This window comes from Belonocnema kinseyi, chromosome 3, assembly GCF_010883055.1.
Source record: "Belonocnema kinseyi isolate 2016_QV_RU_SX_M_011 chromosome 3, B_treatae_v1, whole genome shotgun sequence".
NCBI lineage: Eukaryota > Metazoa > Arthropoda > Insecta > Hymenoptera > Cynipidae > Belonocnema > Belonocnema kinseyi.
Genome location: NC_046659.1, coordinates 100231540 through 100241884, shown reverse-complemented (window position 1 = coordinate 100241884; position 10345 = coordinate 100231540). Strand labels below are relative to the sequence as shown.

Here is a 10345-nt window from a genome sequence, read left to right as displayed (position 1 = left end):
TTTCGCCGGGAGCGGGTGCTAATCTGGAAAATTGCACCCGCTTCCAGCGAAATCGCAGTAAAATTTCAGCCACAACCACGTCTCACGACCGTGAGATAGGTGGTTGCAGTCTGTAAAGGAATCAATACGATGATCCAGCAAAAGCCTCGTGCACCCTAAGAACACGGAGTGACCCAAGGACAACCGCCTTCTGCATTTTTCGCGCAAGTGAAAGCTTGGCACCTCCAAGAGCGCCGATGATAAGGACGATCAATTAAACAGAATATTCCGGGTACAATCGTTGCAACTCCCTTATAGGGTCACGATACCTCTCTTTCTTTTAATTCTCCTTGGTTATGATGTTTATGTGAGCTGGTGCCGAAAATTCGATAACAAACATGGTTTGCTTCTCGAAGTCAAGAAGAACCATTTCAGGCCTCGAGTGAGCAACAGAAACAATGGTCGATAATATAAAGTTCCAGTATATTCGGCACTTCCCATTCTCGACAATTGAATCAATTTCCCTAGGAGCATTTAGAGGAGCGATATTAAGGTGAATGCCGTAGGAGTGACAGAGATGGTAATAAAGCACTCTTAGTGCCGCATTGTGCCTTTGAATGTAGGTCGTTCCCGCGTGAGTTGGACAACTAGATAGTATGTGAGCTAAATGCTCGGGGTGTGCATGGCACGTCCTGCAGCTATCATCGGAAATGTCTTGGCTCAAAATGTGGCGACGGTATGTTAAGGTGGAAATGACACCTTCTTGGCATGTAAAAATGAAACCCTCCGTATCAGACTTCAATCCGGGCGATTTAAGGAAAGCAAAAGTTAGCTCACAAGACATTGACTGATCCTTCACATTTCTGTGGAAGATACCGTGCATCCTCTTATCGAGGAGCTGTTCACGAAAGTTTTTCTCTTGTGCTTTCCTAATCCGGGCTTTCAGAAGTGAGCACTCGAAATAGATAAGATTTGATGCATTTTAGTGAGCACTCGAGATAGATAAGATTTGATGCATTTTGCTCACCCCTAATACTGAAGTCAAGCCCGAGTGCCTCAGCAGCCTTCTCCACTGCTTTGTACAAAAACGCTCCTTTGCCCACTTCTTCGTGATTCCTGACCATTTTAAGAAGAGGGTCTCTTTCATTTGCAACTCTATGTGCTGGACCTAGAATAATCCTGTTGTGAAGACATTCAAGACTCAATATTCCGCGACCCCCTTGACGGCGTGAGATGTACAGTCGCGGAACGGAAGACTTAAGATGCATGCTTTTGTTCATGTGCATAACCTTTCTTGTCCCGATATCAAGAGATCTGAGCTCGTTCTTCGTCAATGGAACTACTCCAAATGAATAGAGTAGTACCGGGACGGCAAGCATGTTCGTTGCAGATACTTTGTTCCTCGCCGACAGTTCGGAAGACCAAATCTGTCGGATGAGACGTTTGTATCTGCTTCGGAGAGTATCCTCTATAGATGTCACATCCTGAATGCGTCTCTGTGGCACACTCAGGTATATATAAGTCTCTCCAGCGCAAAGATGTCGTATGGCGCTTCTATTAACGAGCTCAGGATCTTCAGGGATACCATTAAGTTTTCCTCGCTTCAATTAAACCTTGGCGCATTTGTCTAACCCAAATTCCATTCCAATTTCCTTAGTATATCGTTCGACAATCCCCAGAGCTAGATGCAGTTGCTCTCTATTTTTAGCATAGATCTTAAGATCGTCCATGTAAAATACATGAGGGACCTTGTACTTTCGATCTGCAGGTTTGCCGCACAAGTACCCGTTGGAATGGCAAAGTGCTAGAGATAGTGACAATAATGTAAGGCAAAAGAGGAGTGGGCTCAAGGTGTCGCCCTAAAAGACACCTCTCTGAAAGGTGACCTTGTCAGTTGTCACACGATTTTTTCCAGATGAGGTAGTAAATCTGGTTTTCCAAAGCGCCATCAATTTCTCTATGCCGGATTGAGTCGTGTTAGTCTTCGTAAATCTTTTTGAACGGTGCTAGTCTTCTTACGAACCATCGACATACTGTCTACTAAGGAGCTTTACCGTTTTTTTTAAATTCTATATTATGTATATATATATATATATATTGTTTTTGTTATGAAAATGCATTTATATGTTTAAGAATGTTTGTAATACTGTGAAATTGTTGAATAAAAAAATTTAATGTTTGGATCTTCCACTGTTTTTTATGTTGTCAAAATTAGAATTTTTGATTTTTTAAGAAAATTCCAAAAGTTGTTATGATAATCTTGTAAGGCATTTAAAAATCAATCCTTTTCTTTTTTTGACTTTTCTTTCTATCGTCCGTTATTTGCCTTAACTGGTTCATTTTCTTGTGTTTTTTGGAAATTTGTAAATGCTATAACTCTGGTAATTTTTGGTTTTCTGAAAAAACTCAACAGTATAAATTGTTCAACCTTTTTGAATACTATAAACATCCTTACAGAAAATTTTTGCATTTTGAAAAAAGTTGTCTCGAAAGTATTCGAAATTCGTTCACTTTTTGAATTTTTATTCAAAATGGTTGGCAAATGAACTTGACCTTTAGTTTAGGACACTGAAAAAGTGTACCAAAGGCCAATCTAATAGAAAATTTTTTTTACAGTTATCGTACTCTTAGACAGACAGACATACATACATGCATACAGATTGACAGACAGACAAATTCGTAAAAAATCTGTTTTTCGGATTTAGAGAGTCTCAAAACATGAATCTCTTGACAAAAACTGAGGGGTCAAATTTCACACAAATTTAATACCTTCTCTGATGACAATGTAAAAAAATGAATCAATACAGATTTTGTATCTAAAAAATACCTACAGATTTGTTTTAAACCATTTTTCGATCGGGCTCGTAGTTCTTGTTTCAATCGTAAAAAATAACATTAGGATATTTTTTTTAAATAGTCGCATGGTATGAAAAAAACGAATTTACAAAAGTTGTTCATCCAAAAAGTGTCTACAAGTTTTTATAGAATCATTTGCCGATAGGATGTACCAAATTCCAGCTGTCGATTGCGTCACCTTTAATTTCTAAATTACCCAAAAAAATGTTGTATATAAACTTTTGGCGATGTTATAAGCCTTCAAATTAATAAAATTATAACTCCCGGTGCTAATAAAACACCTGTATTTATTTATAAAAAAATAAGAATTGAGTTTCGATTTTCCTAAAAATTGAGTATATAATGACAGAAGGAAAATAAGATTTTAAGAAATCGAAGTGTCCAAATGACGAGGTGCCATCTCGGTAGAACGAGATAAAAAGGTGCCATCTCGGGTGGCGAAACACGGAAGCTTAAAAATCCCATATAAATATTATTGGGAACACCAACGCCCTCTAAAGTAGGGAACCTTTTTATTTGGTTCTCTCGAGATAGAACTTTGTGATTTGGACACGTCGAAATACAACATTCAGATTAAAACTATTTTATTATCATTTCCTTCAAAAGATTTTAACAAGAGAATACGTACTTCACAACATCATTTTACAAATAACACACTCAAAAGTTACATAATTCATACAAGGGAAATCATTCAACTTAAATCTATAACAATAAAGGTGAAGTAGCGATGCAAGAATTGATTATCACAATAATTTATCAGACCCTTTTCGTCTTATCAGTTGAAGTTTCCTGCGGTTTTTCAGCACTTTCTGGAATCGCAGGTTTTCCAGTTCGCTCGACCTTGCTCACATTTCCTTTTTCCGTCTTATCAACCTTATCAGTTGAAGTTTCCTTAGGTTTTTCGGCACTTTCTGAGCTCGCAGGTTTTCCAGTTTGCTCGACCTTGTTCACATTTCCTTTTTCCGTCTTAGCAGCTTCATCAGTTGAAGTTTCCTTAGGTTTTTCGGCACTACCTGGATTCGCAGGTTTCCCAGTTTGCTCGATCTTAACCACCTTTCCTTCTTTCTTTACAGGCGCCGTAATAGTCAAAACACCATCGGATGATAATTTAGACTTCAGTTGATCGATGTCCACCTGTGCCGGAACGCAGAACTTTCTGTCGAATTGTCTCGATATCAGACCATGTTTATCTTTCTTCTCCTCGTGTTTTGCCTCGACGATGACGAACCTGTTCACGATCCTCACATTAATTTCTTCTGGCTTAAAATGTTTCACGTCCAGGACGACTTTAAAGGTGTCCTTACCAGCTGGAAGTGTCCAATTACCTGGGAAAAATCGGATTTCAAAAAATGAAAACTTTCTTTCACAAAGAAATTTAAATCATTGGAATTTTTTCTGTTAGAGTTCAGCTTTTGGAATTCGGTAGAGTTTCAAATTTCAGTAGATTTGAGGTGCATCTAGGAACGATTTTCATCAGAATAAATTTTCATTTTATGCCTCAGGTTACTTTTGATTGCTATATTATTTTGAACTCGAGAGCGATTTTAATTTGGCACTTTTGTTTACTATTAAAGTTACTAATGATCTTCGAAGCTCTTTTATAGAAAATAAGAACTGAAGCTTTAATCTGCCGAAATAAATTGTTACTAAAATTTTCTCAATGGTAAATTTGTGTATACACTGAAAAATATTCATAAATTAGATAAAAGTCAATAATTATTTTTAAAAGTCGTATAGAAATATTTATAACAATTCCTCGTATACATTTTCAATTTAGTCGCTATTTGACATTGTTTTTTTACCGATAACACTATTTTGCTACTATTTCGAAAACATGATGTTAAAGACACTATTTTCCATAATTTTCTGTCAATGCCTTTATTTCTTTACTATTCCTTAAAAAATATGTTAAGACTTCTATACTAATTAGATACACATTTTATTGGTGGCTGATTAGCGGTCATCAACCAAATAGTTTAATTTTCAACAAAAAATTTGAATTCTGAACAAATTACATAAATTGTTCACAAAAAGGTTGAATTTTGTACCAAACTGTAAAATTTCAAAGCCAAACGGATGAAATCTCATAATAAAATAATCCGCAAAAAAAAAACATTAAATTTTATTAGACGGTTTAGCCTCCAATTTTTTCAGGGGGTTACACAATGTATGTCATTTAACTTTATATAGCTATTTTTGACACTATGGAACAATTTAATTTAACCTTGAAAAAGGCATAAAGCCATGACGAAACGTCGGCTAAATGTATGGATGTTGACACTTTTATTTATTAGAAATAAAAGTTTGATATTTTATTTGCAACGGATCACCAAAATAATTTTTCCTATTTTTCCTCATTGAGAAATTGTTTTACTTTCTTGAAATCTCTACAAAATAGTTGAATTTTCAATCAGAATATAATCATTTTTACACACAAATTCAATGGTTGATATTTAACTAGAAAAAAAGATGTTGACTTCGAATAAAAAACAGTTAAATATAATACAAAATAATTTTCTAGCAAAAAATACGAACTGTTAAGAAAATACACATATTTTTTATAAAATTGCTCTATTTCAAACCAAAAAGATTAATTTTGTATCTCAAAAGATGATTATTAAAACAGATACAAAAATTTCCAACTAAATAATTGAATTGTCAACTAGAAAGTTGATATTTCGACCAAAAATATTTTTATTTAATATAAAAAATAGTTTGATTTAACCAACAAATGCGAACTTTCAATCAACTAATTCTATTTTCAACCAAATAGTTACATTTTGCTTAATTTTTGAGACTAAAATACTTTTCTAAAAAGTAGTTGAATTTTCCACCCAAAAATGTGAATGTTTAATAAAATAGTTAAATTTTCAGTTAAATAGAAAATTTGTTAGTGAAGGAAGAAAGAGAATTTAAATCAAATTGTTGATTTATTAAATCAAAAAGAAGCATTTTCAACCAAACTTTCAACCAAAAATAGTTGGATTTTCTTATTTAATTCTATTAATTCAGTTCGCAATTAAGCTGAAAAACAAGAAAACCGAAAAGACTTTAAAGCCTGCGATAAATAAATAGAGATTTTGATCATTTATAGACTGAAGAATAACATTTTAAATAAACATTTAAGTTTCTTTTTAATACTTGAAAAATTTTATGGTACTGTTTTGACACGATTTTTTACGTTTGTGACACTATTTACACTATTTTTCATCTCTAGAGTGAGTCCGAGGCTTGAGATAACTTTATCCAACGGATAAGGTAACTATTTATACATTTCGTGCCACAAAAAATGTTCTGAAGAAAACTTGATCTTCTTTTTAAGATGACCAATTACTCTTGTTAATATTCTTTCGCATCTTGCATAGTTTGGTTGGAAATCTGAATTTTTTATATTTAATAAATAATGGATGCCGCGTTGTTTTACTTGTTTTTCTAGGGTTCATATCCTCAAAAAAAGTAATTCTGGCCAGATTTCCGCTTGGTACTAAATAAAATGAACCAATTTTCAAATTAAGTAATTTTCAAAATCTTAAATTGGTTTGAAATAAAACATTTTAACTCAATTTAATTGCATTTAGATCAAATTCATTAAAAATCTGAAAATATATTAAATTTAAAAGTATTTAATTAGAAAATTAAAGATGAACAGAAGTCCTAATTTTGGATTGTCGAGACCTATATTTAATACTTTTCGAATTAAGAACTGAAAGACCAATCGAGTAACCTTTCATTTACAAAAAATATTAAACTTTATATAGGATTTTCTAAAAGGATGAAGAATAAAAGCAATTCAGTAAACCAATTTTCTTCAAATCAAAATTGTAAAATATTGTTGATTCTGAATACATACTACATTCTTCCTCTGTCAAAGGATCAGCCAAGGGTCGATTGCAATAGTCCGTGAACGCAAATCTGTCCCGGATTTGTGGAAAATAGTAATTTTCAGTCCATGATATAGGGCTCAGATCATCAGGACATATGCACGATCCAAAGTTTTGGTCCATGAGCACATGGGGTCGATCCAAGCCGGCCCACCAGGTAGAAAACAGCAACGGGAACAGAGACATTGTTTGAAATTTTCACCTCTAAGTCTTCTTAAAAATTGAGCTTTGAAATTGATTTTACTAGATTTTTTATTTTGCGTTTTTTGCAAATTGCAAAAGAAGATTCTCGATTGTTATTCTTCGTTTCTTCAAAATACTGAAGATCGTATCGAAACTGCGGATATTTATGCTGGCACGCGCTTTAGAGGGTGGGGATGGACATAATGATTCTTAAATCGTGCTTTCGTGAACTAAGAGCCACGTAACGTTATAAAATTAAGTAAATAATTTTTTTAAAGTAAACACTTATTAGGTCGTTGCTGATTTGCTCAACCGAAACCTGGTAGGGAATAATGTATGTTTGCACAGATTTGAACCGTTTCTATTAGCTAGATTCCATTGCTTACCTTTCAAATTGCGTCAGAAATTAGATTTGATATTTATCGACGAATACTCGAGAATCTGATGGAGCTTTCTGGAATGTTATGCTTTAAATTTAATATCTTTTTTATTTGACTTTTAAATTTTACTGGTTAGTCCTGGAAACAAAAAAAAAACGCTAAATTTTTGTTTGTCAATACAAATATTGTTTGATTAGTATGTTGATTTTCAGACTTTCTGAAGAAAAACGTATTGATTTAAAAATTTAGACGTTTGTTTATAATTGCAAGTTATAAAATTAGGTATTTCATTTTTTTCGAAATGAATCAAATGAATATTTTAATGTTTGTAATTGAGGTTATTTTATCTGAGGGTTTTCCTTCTTTAAAGTCGAAGAGACAACTTTTATTTTTTCAGCCAGGAAAAATAAAGGAATTATAAAACATTGAAAAAATTTTTAATATCATACATACAAGTTATTTTGGTAAAATTCTTTATGACAATGATTTTTTTCGAAAAACTGTCAAACTATTTTTCTCTTGAACACCCATCGAATTAATTTCTTTTAATTAGCATAAACTGTATGTACCTATCTTTCATCAAAATAATGTTTTATCTTAATGTTTTAGAGATCGTTCGTACATTTTCTAAACAATTAACTTTTTTTTAATTCTTGAACATCAGAATTCTGCCATAAGTCAGGTAAAAATTCGAAACATTTCCACAAGATAAATGTTTATTATTATTATTATTATTTATTACTCTTTATTAATATTTATTTCCAATAATTCTCAAATATTGTAGAATTTTGTAATTTTTTTTTTTATAGAATTAGTACACCCATATATGATTTTTGCACTTATTTAATGTGTCACAATTTAAAGTATTGACACAGGTGGTCTCGAACGATAACAGCGTGATTCTATTTTTATATTCGCTGTTCGCGAAAGATCTGTTATCATAATATAATACATATACACCAACAAAAATGGCTTAAAATTTAGGGTTGCGATTGGTAGTTTTTCAAAACTTTTTGAATCTCGAAATTGTTATTTTTAACATTTTTAACATGGCACCTCTTTAAATTAAAATGAACAATGATTTTTAATTAGAAAAATTGTTGCATGTTTGTTGTTCCTTAAAAATGTATTATTTATTAAGCAACTTGAATCTGATTAAAAAAGTACTTGCATATTTTTCATAGATTTGAGTCAAGTAGAAACTATCAGTAAATGAACATGACAAAAATTATAGTTAAACGTACACAAACATGTAAAAAAGTAGTGAAATTCTTTCGAGAAGATTCAGATGCGAACCTTGAATAGGCACTAATTTTTATTTTTTATCTCGAAAAATACACATTTTCTTACTTCTAGTATTCAATATTGCAAAACCGCGGATTTTTCCCAAAATTTCTACATTGTGTACAATTTTAAATTAAATTCAGTAAACAATTAATTTTAACAAACATAATTGTTTAAACAGTTTGTCATTACTGTTAATAATATTTAATGTTAAAAATGCTAGAAAATTGCGCTTTTCTCTGAAATTTGTAACTGTCTACTTTTCTCTTGGAGTGAGTAAATAATTAATTTAATTAAGAAAAAATAGTTATTCACTCAGTCAATTAATAAATAGTGCATGTTAACAAACATAGTTATTTAAATAATTTACTATCGTTTATAGCTATCTTGTTTCAGAGTAATGCTAGAAAGTTGTTTCTTTTCTGATGTATTTAGTTTTGCTTTAACTTTTTAATAATGCATAAATAATAAGTGAACCTCGACAAGAATAATTTTTTTAATAGTATTGTATTTTTGAAGTGAATTAATTTTGCGTTCTTCCTAATAAAAAAAATTACAATAAGAAAGCTATCTTACAAAAGAGAGCAGAACAAAGAATCGAATAATTAGGACTGGTAGAATGTTTTTTAATAAAATCAAGAAGTTTCTGCAATGAGTAAAAAATTGTAATTGTACATATTTTAAAACCTGCTCCTATCCCTTCTAATAGAAGCTAGTTATATACAATAAAAAAATGTAATCAAGTTTTTTTGTTAAATTGCATTAATTATCACCTTACTAAGTGAAAAGTGGGCAAAAAGATAAAAATTTAGGAAAAATCCACAAATGTCCAGATTTATTAGAGAGGGAGATAGTTATTAAAAATCATTATTTAATTATACTTCTATTGTTGGCAACTTTAATTATTACTCCACGCTAATTGAAGAGTGGAAAAAAACCTGAAAAAATTTCAAAAAAAACTGTAACTGTCTAACACTAATACAGAAGAAGGTAGATATGAACATTAATAAATTGTTTAAACAATTATTTTTGCTAAATTAAATGTTAATTCATTTCAAGTGAAAATTGGACAACGTTTGAAAAATTCAGAAAAAAACCACATGTTTTAGCATTATTTGAAGAGAATATTATTAACAATAATAATAAATTATTTAAATAATCAAGTTCACAAACCGTTCTTAACTTTTACCTCACTTCAATTAAAAATTGGAGAAAAAGTGGAATTTTTTTGAAACTGCGATGATTGCATGGAGAATTTTCACTATTTCAATTTAAGAAAAGTGGATCATTATGAATTAGTGAAATTTACAATTTCAATTAGTGGTTTTACGGTTTCACTATTTCCATTCGGAGATTTCACAAATCCAAAAAGTGGATTCCACTATATTCGATTAGGAGATCTATTAACTACAACTCGAAAATTATTTCAACAGAGTTTCCATTTTTACGTTTCATATCGTATAGACTAAGAAGAAAATAAAAATCATTTTGCGTAGCTACCACGTAAAACTATTTTGACATTTCAATTTGTTAACAAGGTGGCCACCCACACGGGAGAATTGGGAGAACCGAGATAAATTCGGTAGAAAAATATTACACCGGGAGATTTCCCGTATTTCTTAATTCGCACATTTTGTAATTTTCGAAAATTTTCGACTAGATAGTATATCATTTTTGTAGTGTTTAGAATAATTAAACTATAAAGGTTCACACTATTTCTCAGAATATTTGTCATTCTGCAATTTTCAACGGTGAATCTGACAGTGATTTTTGATTTGACAG

General features: G+C 31.5%; 1 protein-coding gene across 1 annotated transcript; it reads right to left on the bottom strand.

The window, feature by feature from the left end:
• Positions 1-3591: 3591 nt before the first annotated feature.
• On the bottom strand, positions 3592-6902 carry LOC117169956 (protein lethal(2)essential for life-like). The gene is made up of 3 exons (XM_033356466.1): positions 6686-6902; positions 3886-4160; positions 3592-3801 (listed from the first exon to the last, which is right to left on the bottom strand). Exons 1-3 carry the CDS (start codon positions 6900-6902, stop codon positions 3592-3594), a joined length of 702 nt encoding a protein of 233 aa, XP_033212357.1.
• Between the last annotated feature and the right edge of the window lie 3443 nt (positions 6903-10345).